The 15285-nt window shown below is 64.8% G+C and overlaps 1 protein-coding gene across 3 annotated transcripts in view; it reads right to left on the reverse strand.

Annotated features, from left to right (window-relative positions):
- Nucleotides 1-12797: 12797 nt before the first annotated feature.
- The window catches only part of LOC141970866 (ephrin-A2), a 74785-nt gene continuing 72297 nt past the window's right edge, over nucleotides 12798-15285 (reverse strand). For all 3 annotated transcript variants that reach the window (XM_074927792.1, XM_074927791.1, XM_074927793.1), the window contains one exon: nucleotides 12798-14791. In XM_074927792.1, coding sequence (XP_074783893.1) covers nucleotides 14670-14791 — 122 coding nt within the window. In that variant the 3' untranslated portion in view covers nucleotides 12798-14669. The remainder of the gene's footprint in view (nucleotides 14792-15285) is intronic.

Raw genomic sequence — 15285 nt, forward strand, 5'->3', positions numbered from 1 at the left:
CAAGTAAAGCCGTTCTTCTCCGCAGCGGATCAAGGATTTGGGAACTTTTAGAGTTTTATTTAGTTTTTCTCTTTTTTTTTTTTTTTTTTTAAAATGTTTGCGAACTGGCTGAGCAGCTCCAGAGAGAGTCAGAGCGTAAACATGGGGGAAAGAAAAAACCTGGTTGTGTTGGGGATTGCAGGGCCTGGAATTAGGGGGAGGAAGGGAAAAAAAAAAAAAAAAAAAAGGGGAAGGGGAGGAGGCGGTGGGGGAGGCAGGAGGGGTTTGGGGTGGAAAGGGAAAAAGGCGAAAGGAGAAACAAGACAATGGCAGAAGGCACCCCGGGGACTTCCTGAGAGGTTTTAGAAATTCAAAATACGCCTTAGAGCCTCAAAGCTGTGTCAGTCACAGCCCCGGTGCAGGGATCACTAAGGCTGCGGCCAAACAATACCAGATTGTCTGAGGAAGGTGGGAAAATAGGGGGTCTCAGCGGCTCCCGCTCACACCAGCGGTTCCGCTCGTCAAGCACGCGTTCCACATGAATCAATTCTGGACAGAGCCTCGGCATAATCCCCGCCAGCCTTGCTATGACAACTTGAAGGAGAATTCGGCGGCTGAGTGACAGCAGACGGAGAACTGACAAGGCAAAAGACTGCAGGACTTTCCTTTCCTTTGCTTTGCTTTTTTTTTTTTTTTTCTCTTCCCTTTCCCCCCCCCCCCCCAACCCGCCCCACCCCGGTAACTTTTTTGGGGCAGCTGGTTTGAGCGCGCACGTGTCCGCACGCTCGTGTGCTCACACATGTGTGTGCTCCCGGTGCCCCGGAGCGGGCAGAGGGGCTTTGCTCTCTCCTTGAAGCCAAAACCACCCCCCCGACCTTGCCCCCCCTCCTGGGGACCCCCCGGCCCTTCCCGGCAGTGGGGGGGTCTCAGGGCTCCAGCTCTGCCGCCCCATCGCTGCCCACGAGGCCGAGCAGCCCCCCGCGTTCTGGGGAAGCTGCGGGGGGGGACAGTGAGTGCCCGGGGGGGGGGCTGGGGGTGCCGTGGGGTGCCGGGAGCCCGCGGGAGCCCCGGCAGCGACCTCCACTCAGGGCTTCGGTGAAGGACACGTGGCGCTGGCACCTCGCCGCACCCATCCCCGCAGCATGGGCCGAGGCGTGCTGGGGCTCTAACGCAGCCCCCGGGGGGCAGAGGGCAGCTGCAGGACCCCCCCCACCCCGAGCTGGGGGCTCACAGCAGCCCCTGCAAGGCCGGGGGTGTGCAGGCAGGGGGCCAGCAGGGGCAGGCTGGGAGCTGTAATTGCCCCGGGCTCGTTATCAGGGCGGCGTGATGGGGCGCGTGGCTGCCGCTTGGCTGGTGTCACCCACGTCTCTTCGTAATTTGCCGTCGGGGGTCTCCCAACATCTTCCTCCCCCCGCAAGCCGAGGAGTTGCCATCTTGGCCGGGCTCCTGGCCACGGGTACGGCCAAGCCAGCACCGACAGCTCACGGCCACGCCGTGCCGGGGCAGCGATCGGCGGAGCAAGGGCTGGTTTGGGCGCGGGGGGGGTGTTTGTGGGGAGGGGGCCGGGCGGCGGGGAGCTGCTCCGAGACCACATTTAAAGGTTACGGCGGTTACAGCCTCTTCTCCAGCCCTGCAGCTAGAAAAGATGCACTAATCACCTCCCTGCGCCTGCTGCCGGTACCCCGGCCCGCCCGCGCTCCTGCCTCGTTAGGTAAATGGCGTGTGTGATTAATAATCATATCAAGACTAAAAAGTGCTTTTGTCACCTCTGGATCCTGCTCCTTTTCGGGCTCCCCTGTTCCGGTTCCACATGCCTGCTTGGGGAGGCAAGAGGTATAAAGGAAACTAATTAAAAATTGCCAGTGTCTTATGTTGGAGCATTTGGGTGCGTTCAGTAGTGAAAGACAAGCGTCTTGTTGCAAGAAAATCAATTTTACAGTTACAGGAGCAGAATAAATAGAGGTGGTGCGTTAAAGCAAGAGGATGAGCCGGGGCTCTGAGGGTGCCAGCTCGGCGCCTGCTGCAGGGACGTGGGACAAACCGTCCCGGGGGGGCTCGGTGCCACCCCGAGCCCGTCCCGGGGCGGTGGCTGCCGCGGGGCCACGGCCGCTCGCCCCCAGACCGCAGGTTTTCGACCCAAGCAGCTCTGCAAGTCAGAGCCCGGGCTGGCCACCCCCGCGGGGCCTTTTCCAGGAAAGCCAGAATTTGTCCCCAAAAAGCCACCCTGAGCAGAGCCGCGTGGGGCCGGAGGGGTCACCCCGTCCTGACCCCCCGGGCAGCCGCCGCACGTCCCCGCCCGCGCCGTGAATGCGTCCCCCGCCCCGCTGCGCCAATCCCCATCTGTATTTTATTTATATCGCCTCTCTCCGCAGGCATGTGGCTAAAATCTATTGGTTTTGTGCACAATTTCATTGTGTTTTTTGGGGTCAGGAGAATGGTAAACAAGGCAATTATCCTTGGCGGAGGGGGTTAAACGCTGCTCACCCCGCGCAGCGCTCCGTCCCAGCCGGTGGGTTTCCCTGATGCTCAGGACCGTTATCAGCTGCCTGGAAATGAGGGAGCAGCAGAGGGGGGGCCCCAAACCAAAATGACTTTTATGCTAAACTGGATGCGGGCGGGGTGGGGGCGCGGCAGGACACCCCCCGTCACCAGCACCGGGGTCTCTGTGCCAGCGGTGACCCCTCCGGCTCCGCCGGCCCGGCTGGACGCGGCGTCCCCTTCCCGCAGGATTTTCTTTTCTTTGCTCGTCACACCAGGACAGCGCCGATCCCTAATCCTCAAATCGTCCCTCGCCGGTTTTACATACAGCTCTAAGCTCCTCATAATAGATTTATTTTTTAAAACAAAATTTAAAAGGGAAGGAAATAAAAACCCTTCTGTGGGTTATTACAGGATATTTTTGTTTTAATTGAAAACGACTCCGAGCACGGAGGGCCGGATCCTCAGCGGTGTAACCCAGCGCCATCAGCACCTCTCGGGGGGGATGAGACCCCCCCACCGCGGTGCAGGATCTGGCCCATCCTGCTGGAGCCCACCAGCCCCCTCAGCGCTGCCGCCGTCAGCACCCGTCAGCCCGAGCGGGGAGCTCGGGGTCCCCGGGGAACGGAGCAATGAGGGACCACGGCAGGACCGGCCCCTGCTCAGGGACCCCCCCCCGTGTCCCCCAACCCCAGCAAAACACCCCGGGGGGGGGACCGGTTTGCAGCCTCACACCCACCGTGCCCCTCGCACCGCCCAGCCCCTCGCCCGCGGGGTGGAGAGGATCCAGGGGTGCCCACGCACAGGGGGGAGCAGCCCCCTGCGAAGGGACCCCCCCTCCTCCTGTCCCCCCTCCGCCGAGGACAGCCACGAGGCGCAGGGGTGACTTTTCGGTGAGCGCGGCGAGAGCCGGGCTGGCTCAGGCGGGATTGTCTTGTTTCTCTGCACCAGATTGAAAATCGATGTGGGAGAAAATTGAAAAATAAATATTTGGGGTGACAGGGAGAGGGATGGGGGGCACCGGGTAAAGCCGGGGCCGCTGTAACGGCTCCGCACAGGCGGCGGGTGGATAAATCATCCCCTGGTCTGCACCGGGCGGCAGAAGGAATTCCCTGGAAAAGCGGAGCCCGGGTTGCTCGGCTGGTTGTGGCAGCAGAAGGGGGGGTCCCCCGCCAGCCGCCCCCCATCCTCAGCCCCCCCGGCTCCCCGATACCCCCCGGGAGCTCCTTAGCCCTGCGAAAGGCTCCGCTCTTGCCCCCGTCGCCCGGGGGCTGGCTGGGCTCTGGCCGAGGGCTCGTAGCGGGGTCAGGGGAACCCGGGGGGGACCAAGCCGTCCCCAGCCCCTCGCTGCCCCCCCGGGCAGGTCCTGCCCAGCCCCCCCGGAGACAGGGTTTGCTGGGGCATCGCCGGTGCCGGGGCAGCCGGGCGGAGCTGCTGCATCGCTCAAGAAACTTCATAAAGCTGCTGAGATGGTTTCCTGAAGTTTGCTTGGCCAAGGTTTGGGGTTTTGTTGTGGGGGGAGAGAAGTTGCCTTGAAACCTCAGTTCTCTGCGGTCTGGGGAGAGAGGAAGGTCTCCGGGTGAATTAGCATTTATAGAGCTGTGCCTTGCATTTCAAAACCCCCTTTATCTCTATTAGCACCTAATAAAGACAGAGCTTTGCTCTAATTCATAATTATAGCACTGGATGGAAATATTTGTGTTTCTATTCCCTGGGAGTTCGTCTCCAAACCTCTCAGCCAATTTGGAGTGAAAGATGACCGGGTTCCCCCTGGCCCCACGCTGCGCCCGGCGAGGGGCTGCTCGGGCGCCTGGGCCTGGGGGAGAGCTGGGGTCACCCAAAACCCCGGGGCAGAGCCGGGGTCACCCAAATCTGGGGCAGAGCTGGGGTCACCCAAAACCCCGGGGCAGAGCTGGGGTCACCCAAAATTTAGGAGCCAACACTGTTTGCACGAGGACGCTTGCTCAAGGAGTGTTTGCACGAGGGATCCTTGCCCGAAGGGCGCTTGCACCAGGGCTCGGCTGCCCGCAGCAGGGCCAGCAGCGGTGCCAAGACAGGCAGTGTGGGCAGCCGCTGCCTGCACGTCCCTCGTGGCCAGCTGCAGGGGACAGCGGCCAGCCCCTGTGCACACTAGTCCCTGCCCAACGTGGCCCTTTTGACGTCCAGAAGCCCCCTGGGCTCCAAGGGCCACCGTCCCCTTGCTGGCTGTGGCCACCCAGGGCGGGATTTGGCCAGCGGCCGTGCGGGCAGCTGCCAGGCCGGCACCCACCGCGCGGCCCCGTCCCGGCTCTGCCTCAGCCCTGCGATAGCTCGTTGTGGATTCACGGCACTCCCCGGCACAAATGGGTTTAAACTACCTTAAGTGTTTCAGCAGGGAACTGGCGCTGGCGGTGTAACACTGTATTACCACAGCATTAGGAGTGAAGTATTGATCCTAATCCCCTGGTTCAAAAATAGGATTATCAGAAGGGGAGGGGAGGGAGGGAGCACGGGAGGATGCCCCGTCCCCGTCCCCAACAGCCCCCGGTCCCTGCGGTGGCGGAAGCGGCCGGGGGCCACGGTGGTACCCGGGTGCCACAGCCCCGCGGGGTGGCTGCACCCCCCGGCCCAGCCCCGGCCCCTCGGCACCCCACGGCGGTTCGGCCGCCCCGGTGGCGTCTGGGCGAGGGGGAGCTGCTGTCGCAGGGTCTCCTCCTCCCGCAGAGCAGGTCGTCGGCTCCTGGCAGCGGCCCCGCGGCGTTACGGTTCCACCTGACGGTCTCCAGCCGCACGTTCCCGCTCCCCGCCCCAGAAGCACCATCTGCCCCGATCGATACCGGCGCCTTCAGTCCTGATTGATTGATTGACCGATAGAGCAAAGCGCCGCGGCTCAGTCCCTGCTTCCTCAGGCCCGGCGGCTTTGCTGGATTTCTGCTGCATTTTCCCCTCACTATTGCTCTTTCTTTCACCCTTGGCTGCCCGGCGAGGGGGGGGCTCCTAACGGGGTCGGCAGCCACGTGCTGCACGACGATGGGCCCGAGTGGGGCTGGGGGGGCTGCAGGGCTGTGAGAAATGGGGCTGCACCGCGGAGCGGGTTGCACAGGGGAGCTGCCGCCATGCCCTGACCCCCCCCCCGTGTGCCCCCAGCCCCCCCGGGACCCCCCCGGGGTAATGGCGGGGTTAGTCAGTCATGAAGGGGGGGGATGGAGGCACTCCCGCCCTCGGGTGTGGATCTCATTGCCTGTGACACCGCCCTGGATGGCTGCTTATCATTGTAGATTAATGCACGGGGTGGAGGCTGGGGATGGGCTCCGGGCTCCTCTGTGAAGGAAAAGAAGAGGGAGGGGCTCCCCAAAGCCCCCCCCGTGCCCTACCCACCATCCTGCCTCCCCTACCCCAGCCCTGGGCCCTTCTCCCGCCGGCTCGGTCCCGGCACGGGCCCGACGGAGCCCCCGCGGCACGGCCGTCCCCTCCTCGGCTGTTTGCTTCTCCCTGCCTGGCTGACTCTGAATACAGTTCGCATTTCACTCCTAATCTCCTCTCCTTAGTTTTTAATCCCCTCTCTCCTCCAGGGATGCTTTTCCCTCTCCTCCCTCGCCTCCTTCCCTTCCCTCTCTCCCTTCGCCCTCCCCCTCCCCGCGAGACAAATTACCCTTAATGATATGCTGAAGGCCATGACACCCATGTTGTCTCTTTGTCATCCTTCGCGGTGCAGCGTGAAAAGATAATACAAAATGCGGCACTTATCTACAATTGAGCGCCAAGACAACTTGCTAATCCCTTAATAACGTGGCGGCCAGGGCCCCGGCGTCGTCGGCTGGTGGCTCCCGCCGCCGCATGCCAAATCGCCGCCGCCAGCACCCGGCCGTGCCCCTCGCCGCTGCCGGGCCCGCGGGACCCCCGGCTCCCCGTGGGTCAGCGGGGCGGGGGGGGGGGGAAAAAATCTCAGTGAATGGCCCCAAAAGGATGCAGTGAGGGGCTGGGAGAGCCAGCGGCAGCGCTGGGGGGGGATGCCGGCCCCAAGGTTAAAAGGGGCGTTTCCCCGCGGGCCCGATCCTGACCCCGCTGCTGCTCCTGGGAAGCCCGTCCCTGACGGCAGCTCTCTGGGCACGGCCACTGCCCGGCCTGTGCCCCCCACGCCCCCCCGCCTCCAGGTCCCGCCGGGGGATGAGCATCCCCGCACCCGCAGCGGGACCGCCCGGGACGGGGACACCGGGGCGCCCCGGGTCCGGCATCCCCCCACCCCACACCGCCGTGACGGACAGAAATTGCCACTTAATTTCCGGCTTCCTTTCCCCTTCCCACCCCCGCCGTGATTTACCTCTCCCCAGAGGAGCCCAAAAGCTGTAAACACACTTTTATTTGTCAGTTGTATCCCTGCAGCCGGCGAGGCTGTTGAAAAGGTAATATATGATTTCAGTCCTCTTTGCTTGATGATGTCGGGATTAGGAGCCCTACATATTTTATAGAAACCTCTACATGATCTTCCTTTATAAATCATTTAAATAGGAGTGTCTTTTCTTGGTGTGTGATATAAAATATTTACTGGAGTGGATGAAGGCTATTCATCCGTGTTTACCCTCCCGCGTTCCCGACCGGCTGCATTTGCAAACAGCTCAGCCCGGCGCAGCCCTTCTCCGGAACGGGAGGGCCCCGGCCAGGACGGGCTCCCCGAGGCTGGGAGCTCCGCCAAGGGGAAATTTGGGGGCTGGCACATCCCCCCCCCCAGCTCTGGTTTGCTACAAAAAACCCTGATTTTGGTACAACACCCCAGCGCATCCTCCCGGTCGTGCCCACCAGCCCTGGGACCCCGGGGCGTGCCGAGCGCTGCAAAACCGGGGTCCCCCGGCAGCTCTCGCGTTCCCAGGGCCGGACCCCCCCATCCCTGCTCACCCCGGCGTCAGCTCCAGTCCCGGCAGCCTCCGCAGCATCCCGCTCCCCACCCCATTAGCATTCATTGCAATTCTTTTCATTTGTTACCTGGCAGGGGAATGAAAACACGTTGTTCCCCCCAGCAGGGTGTTTCCTACAGCGAGCCCCAACTTTTCAATCATTTCTTGGCACCGCCATGGCAGAGAGCGGCCCCCCCACCCCCCGGGCAGGAGCCATTGCTATTAAAAGGCTCACCCAGGGGCATGTATTTTACATAAGACGCCGTGTACATGCTGTGCAACATTCAGGAGGATCATGCTGGAGCAATTGGTCCGAATATAATGCCGGTTACCTTGCGCGAGAGCAGCTCGCCGAGGGGAAGGGATGCTCGCTCCGTGCCTGGGGGAGAAATCATTCCCCAGCCAAGCTCTGGGGGCTGGTGAAGGAAGGGGGGGCTCGGGGCTTCCTTCGCCTCTGCCGCCGGGCTCAGGATGGGGGCAAAGGGGCAGGGAAGGTGCCCTGGGCACAGGTGAGATGCTCTGACCCCCCACCCCGAGATGCTTTCACCCCCCACCCCTCTCTTCCTATGATGCTCCCACACCTGGGGGGCCGCAGCAGCCCCCAGCCCACCCCCCACCCCCCCCCTGCGAGGCCGCCCTCGCCTCCTCCTCTCCCTGGGGCGGGGGAATTAACAGCTGAAGAAAACTAAATGTCTAGTGGCCTGAAAAGTTTCATTTCCTGCGAGCAGGGCCCTGCCAAACGGCATGTAGAGGCGGCTGCCATCGCTGTGCGCAATTACACACCCGGCTGCCTTAGTTCATGGAAATCAATGGCCGCCAAGGGACAGCGCGGGGGCCCCACGCACCCGCCTCCCCTCTCGCCCCTTCCAGCCGCCCGCCGGCCCCAGGCCTGGCCCCGCACCCCGATCAGCCGGAGCGAAGGTGCCGGCGAGGCAACGGGAGCCGGCAGCCCCCACCGCCCGCCAGCGCCTCCGCCGCGGCTCAGCGACCTCCCCGCTCTCCTCCCTCGCGCTATTTTCATAAATCATCCCCCCGGTCTGGGATTCTCCTGGGTGCTCGGCAGCCGGCAGCTTGTTACATGAACGTTTCTGGTTGTATCGCTTGTAGCTATCAGGAGATAAGGCTGGGGAGAGGGATGGCGGGCGGGCGGGCAGGGGCCGAGCGCGGCGGTGACAGCCAGGGAGCAGCAAAGGAGCAGCGGGGACGGCGGCTCCCCCAGCGCGTCCCCCGCCAGCCCGGCTGCCTTCGCCGCCACGGACACGGGCCCTTATCGCCGGAGCCGGGCGGGAGCCGGCACCGGGAGCTGCCGGGGAGGTGCCGGAGCCTGGGAAGCGCGAGCGAGCCCACGGTGAGCGCGGGGTGCTGCGGGGTGCTGCGGTCCCTCGCGTGGGATGGGACCGGGGGACGCAGGGAGGAGCCCCCCAGCCCTGATGAAACCAGCTCCGGGCCCTGCTCAGCCCGGCTGGGGCAGAGGGAGCCGGACGGCACCGTCAAACCTCGGTGGCCACCATGCGAGCCTTGGTGGCCACCGCACAGGCTGGTGCATCCAGGAGCCCGAGGTCTGCGGCAGCCACGTGCGAAGGCACGACGCCACGAGGGACACAAGGAGGCGAAGGGGCAGCCCGGCCTCTGGGAATTCATTTAAACGGAGCAAATTGAAGCCAGATGCTGGGGAGGGGTCGTGGGGCAGCTCGTGGGGAGGGAGCCCAGAGCACGTGGCCCGGGGGGGGGGGCAGCATTTCAGTGGGTGGGCTGGCCGGGGGGTGGTCAGAGCACCGGGAAGCTTGGGGGATCCAGCAGCCTCTGCAGAAAAGCTCATTTTTAGCACGGAGCGCTCCCAGCCCCCTGCTCTGCCTCGAGCAGCCCGGGGCAGAGCTCGGCTCAGCCCGTTTCCCCAGCACACGGTGGCCGGGGCTGACCCCGGCGCTGCCGGAGGAGCCGAGGTGGCATCTCTGCCCGGGCAGGCACCGGGCTGGTCAAATCAGGAAATCCCCGCTGCGAAGTACGGCAGGGAACGGCCCTGCCCGGCTCGGCATCCCTCCTCTGGCTGCGTTTCGCCCGCAGGTTCCTCAACGCAGAGCAAGACCGAGAGGAGGGAACCCAGAGACGCGCCCGGAGAACCGGTGAGGTGCCGGCCGGAGCCTGAGCCTCGCCGAGGTGTGAACCGGGACGGTGTCGCCCTCCTGAGCAAGCGGTGACCGGGCTCCTGCGCCGTCTGCAGCTGCAACCGCGCCAGGCGGGATATTCCACGGGCCAGTGGAGCACGAGGCGCCCGCTGCCTCCATGGGATTAAAAGAAAAAACTATTAACGGTGAAATGGTGAAGCGGAGCGGCGCCGGCGGGGGGGTGTGAGCTGTGCCCGGGCAGCTGCTGCCACCGGGACCCCGGAGCTGCCCCGGGGCGGATCAGGGTCAGGGTGCTGCAGGGGCGCAGCCTCGGGGCCGCCACCAACCAGAGGTGCCCTCGGAGGTGCAGCTGGGGTGACCCAAAGGTGCCCGTGGCCGCCAGCACCCCAACAGCGGCCCCGCAGACACACGAGCGCTGTCCCCCCCCGCGGCAGCTCCCGCCAGGGCCAGGGGTAGGTGCGGCAGGTGGTCGGTGAGAGATGGAGCCGAGTGTGCCTGGGGCTGGGAGGAAGAGGAGGAGGAGGAGGAGGGTGCAGGGTGGGCTGGAGCAGGGCAGTGCCGGGAGAGCTCCACCGCTCAGCCCCGCTCAGGATTACAGCGCATGGGGAAAGCCGAGGCCCATGAGCCGCCCCCGTCCCCCCACCCCGAACGTCTGGAAGGGGGCAACAGCCCCGGCCCCCCCGTGCCCACCCCAAGCCCCGGGGTCCTGGTTAATTGGTGCAGCCACATCCCGGAGTAAAGGAGCCCTTAACGTGGGTGTGGAGGTGAAGCCACATCTCCGGCCACCGGCGTAGCGGGGCCGCTGGCCTCGGGGGCTGCCGGTGCCCCCGCTTCTGGAAAACCCCAGCGACGGAAAATTGATGCTGGAGGAGGCTGAGGCCCGTAAAAACCCATTTCAGACACCACCAGCCATACGTGACGCCCCCCCCCCCGCCCGCCGTGCCGGCTGCATCGCCCCGGCAGCTGCTCCGGCCCCCCCAGCCCGACGGCACCCCGGGGCGAGGGGGTCCTGGGGGTGCCCCATCCCACCCCTCAGCCCTGGCTCCCCCACTCCAGCCGCTGCCCTGGGGGTGCCCAGACCCTCGCTCATCCCTGCGCCCCAGCCTGCCCCTCGTCCCCTCCAGCTGCAGAGTCACAGCTGGGGCCAAGGATATCTGGGGTGTCACGGGGGTGGGGGAAGGTCCCATGGCAGGTCAGGGACCCCCCCCGGGGCTGGGGGCTGTTTCCTTCCCCTTCCTTCGCACCCGCCACCACGTTTACAGAGAAGAGGTTTAAGCCGTGTTTCATTTCCCCGGGCCAGCGTGCAGGGGCAAGCTTTGTTTTCCAGCAGTGCCGGACACTTGGAATAACGAAAGAATCGGGGAACCCGCTCCTGCCCCCCGACAGCCCGTCTGCTGCGGTGGGCTGTGTCCCCCCCCCCCGGGTTCAGGATGCGACGCTCGGGAACGCGTTGGGCTTCCCTCGACCCCACGGGGGCTGTTTCAGCTCCAATTAACCAGCTGCATTAACGACCCGGCTCCGATCACATCCCCCCCACGCTGATGTCTGCAGCACACGGGTGCTGCAGCGGGTCCCCACGTCCCCCCCCCACCTTTTACACGAGGGTGGTGGGATCCCCCCAGCCCCAGCCCCGGGTTAAATATAATAAAGGGCAGAACCGCGGCGGTACCCGGGGATGCGGCACGAGGAGCCTGGGCCTGGCCCAGCCCTTCATCCCCACGAGTCCTTAAATCAAACCTCGACGCCTCCGTGAGAGAGACGGGCCTGATCTAAATGATCCCTTTCAGGCCTTAAAAATCCATGACTCTATTAATTAATTACTAACGATGATCCGTCTCAGCCTTGCGCCTGCCAGTCTTCTATTTTTAACTCCATATTTCCAACCCTCAGTGTTAAAAAAATCATGAGTCAGGCCTCAAAAAACCCTACTGAGTGGGTCTAAAAAATCACCTTTTTTTGGTAAGTCCGTGCCGGGCCCTTTCCTGGCACTTTTCACTGCCCGAGCCCGTCGCTGGCAGCGACCGCGGAGCTCGACGCGGCACCCGCTCCCCGCCCGTGGGTGCTGGTATTTCTCCCCGCTCCCGGCACACAGATGGCCCCTATTAAAACGCAAAATTAGTCTTTCACTGTTTCGTGGCAAACTTCAGAGCCTCGGACCGGCTGTGCGAGCCTGACTTAATTAACAGCGGATTGTTCCTCTTCTGCTAATTGTGCTGAAATACGCGTTAAAGGCCGGGAAGGAACACGGGCGGCACAAAAAGTTATTTACTACTTAAGGAAAAACAGAGCAGGAGGGGGGGGGGGTGGTGTGTGCCCTCCCTCCACGCCCGTGATGTCACCTCCGAGCGGCTCTGGTGGCCTCGCGGGGTGTCACCTGCTGCCCCGGCACGGGGGAAACTGAGGCAGAGGCGGGTGAGCGGCTGGAGCTGCGACAGCGCCCGGGGGGAGGCTGGAGCATCCCAGCACCCACCCCCCAGGCTGCATCGCCTCCAAGAATTAAGTACTATCAACAATTGCATATTAATTAATTTAATATCCATTATTATTCATTAACGCGGTAATTAAATCCTTCCCGTAATTAACACACCACCCAGCTGAGCGGTCTGGCTTCACAGCCCCATGGCATCGGGGGGGGTGGCTGCCCCGGGAGCGGGGACGGAGCCGAGCGTGGCCACCCCGGTGCTGGCACTGGCCGCCCCCCCCGGTGGCTCCCGGTGCCAGTGGGGGGGTGGGACCCCCCCGGGGACACGGCGCGGCACCGCGGCATCGGGAGGGAAAGTGATTTCTCAAAAGCAAGGGCCTCACACGACATTTATTTTTATTTTATTATAAAAAAATACAGAATCCAAATGGGGCGGTGATCCGGTTACCATCAGCACGACGTCGAGGACGAAAGCGGAGGGGGGGGCGGGGGGTCAGGGGACGAAGCGGGGCCGGGGGGGGGGGGACGGAGACCAGCACACGCAGAACCGGCGCCGGCGAGGGGCTGCACCCCCCCGGCCACAGCGGAGCCCCCCCAGCCCCGCTGCCGCCGGCGCTCTCCCGCAGTGGCTGGACACAATAGAGATATTTATATATATAATCTATATATATATAAAACACAGACCGAAGACCAGGTTTTGCCATCGCCGCTCCCCGCCGGCCGGCACCGCGGCAGGAGGGTGCCGCCGGCTCCTCGCCGGGGCCGGGGGGTGCTCAGCGCCCGCTGGGTGGGTGCTCAGTGCCCGGCCGGGTGGGTGCCCTCCCTCACCCCCTGGATAACCACGAAGCTTTCGCTCACCTTCGAGAACCACAACCTGGTCTGGACACACGGGGACAGGGACGGGACGGCAGGGAATGTGAATTTTATTTTTTTTTTTAAATTGTTGTTTTGTTCTTTTTTTTTTTTTTTTTTTTTTTTGACTTTTGGGATGGCGGAGATGAGCTTATTGCGAGATTTCAGCTTCCTAGTCTAAAAAATAAAAATAAAATAAAAATAAGATAAACCCTTCCATAAAATTCATTCTCAACAATACATAAAAAAAACCGCTCACAGTATAGCGCTGTATGTACAGGGACGCAGCCCCCGCCGGCCCCCCCCGCCGCCGGGAGGGGTTGGGGTGCACTCGGGAAAGGCGCCCGCGGGGTTGGGGGGGGGACACTTTGGCCAGGTCTGAGCCCATCGCTGTCACCCCCCGGGGCCACTGACCCCCCCGGGGCGTGTGGGGGGGCTCTGCGGGACGGGCACGGGCCCCCCCAGGGTGGGACAGCCCCAGATTTAAGGCGAGGAGGGGTCAGGCCCCGGGGCTGTGGGGGGGGCCCCTCCCTGGGGACGTGCCACCCCCGGGCTCAGGCCCAACCCCGGATGGGGGGTTTTGGTGGGTTTTTCTTATTAATGCAAAGAAGAAAAAGGAAAAATTCCCCAAGCCCAGCCCCGGAACCGCGGCGACGCCGGCAGCAGCCGGGGGACGAAGGGGCAACCACGGGGAGCACCACGATGGTCCCGCAGGCGGCCACCAGCCCCCCATGGGGGCTCTCGCACCCCCAAGGTGTCAGGGGGACGCGGTGCCGAGCAGAAGGTGGAGGAGGAGGAGGAGGAGAAGCTGCTCGGCGGGCGGCGCCGGGCCCACACGCTCCTCCTGCCACGAACATGGGCTCCGGGCCAAGGCCCTCGGAGCCACCCCGCTGCTGGGCGAGCCCGGCCCGCCGGCTCCCAGCGCCCGGCGCTGGCCATTCCCGGTGCTCCCAGCACCCGCCGGCCACCTCCGTGCTCCCAGCGCTGGCCATCCCTGGCGCAATCAGTGCCGGCCATCCCCGGCGCCGGCCATCCCTGGTGATCCTGGCGCTGGCCATCCTGGGTGCGCTCTGTGCCCACCGGCCACCCCCGGTGCTCCACACGCCGGCCATCCCTGGCGCCAGCCGTCCTCGGCGCTCCCGGCGCTGGGTGGCCGCCTCCAGCGGCACCCGTGCTGGCCATCTCCGGTGCTCCGTGTGCCGGCCACCCCCTGCGCCGGCCACCCCCGGGTGCGTACAGTTTGCTTTGCTGCTGGCGGAGCCGCCCCGGGGTCCCACGGGGACAGCGGTGATGTCCGTGGCACCAGTGGTGGGGAGGGGGTCGCCCCCCCAGGCGCTCAGCGGGGGCTCGTGCCCGTCCCGGTGCCGCGGCCTCGCGGCAGAGCGGTGGCAGGGGCAGCGCGGCGGGGTCGGCACCGCGACGTCCTGCCGCCGGCGCCGGGAAGGAGTCTGGGACGACGGAGCCGCCGGCACCATCGCTGGCGCCCGAATGTGCCGGCGTCCGGCGCTGCCCCGGCCCGGCGAGGGGCTCAGCGGGGAGGGGCTGAGCCCGGCCCCGTGCGGGTCAGTCTGGCACGGGGAAGCCCGGACTGGAACAACCCAACGAATAAAAATAAAAATCTTTTTTCTTTAAAAAAAAAAAAAGCCAAAACCAAAAAAAAAACCCCAAAACCAACGCGGACTCTGTATTTGGTCTAGAAATGTAAAAAGCGGCCTCCGACGGGGCGGGCTGGCGCCGAGCGAGCGCCGGGAGCTTTGGCCGTGGCGTGCGGCAGCCCGGCACAGCCCCGGCGCGGGGACGGGGCCTTCCCGCGGCGGCGGCGGGATCCGGGTGAGCTTCCCGCCGGCAGCACCGACCCTCCACGCCGGCGACTCCCCCGGGCACCGTCCCGCTGCCGGATCCGGGGTGTCCGGGCGCCGTCCCCCGCTCTCGGTGTCGGTGCTACAAGGCCAGGAGCGTCCAGACGACCGGCACCACCACGAGCACGGCGCGCGGGACCCTGAGGCTGCAGCAGGAGTTGTTGCTGGTGAAAATGGGCTCCGGGGACTCGTAGAGGGAATCGTCTGCGGGAGGGGAAGGAGAGAAGAAGCGTGAGCTGGGGGGCGCCCGGCACGGCCCCCGCCCTGGCAGAAGCGGGGTGATGCTCAGCGCCCCGGGGCTTGGGTGCTGTTGGCGGGGGGGACCCGCCGCGGTGGGGGCTGGGGACAGACCAGCCCGCGGGGGACAGGGACGCCCCCTCGCCAACCGCCCGGGGGTCCCGTGGCCAAACCCCGAGCGGTGGCAGCCCAGCGCGCGCGGGGGGGGCTGGAACCCGCTCACAGCTCCACCTGGATTCAGGGTTTTACGGCCCCGGCGGCAGGAGCAGCAGAGCCTGGTCGTGTCTGGGGGTGCTCCCCCTCCCACACCCCCCGTCCCCTTGTCCCCCCGATCCTGGAGGGTCCCTGTGTGGGGTCACCTGAGACCAGGGTCCCCCCCCCCTGCAATCGAGGAGGTTCCAAGGCCCCGTCCTGGGGCCAGACCCCACCGAGGGGTGTCCGGCCTCGGGGAGCCCCCCCGC

The sequence above is a fragment of the Athene noctua genome, chromosome 27 (assembly GCF_965140245.1).
Source record: "Athene noctua chromosome 27, bAthNoc1.hap1.1, whole genome shotgun sequence".
Lineage (NCBI taxonomy): Eukaryota > Metazoa > Chordata > Aves > Strigiformes > Strigidae > Athene > Athene noctua.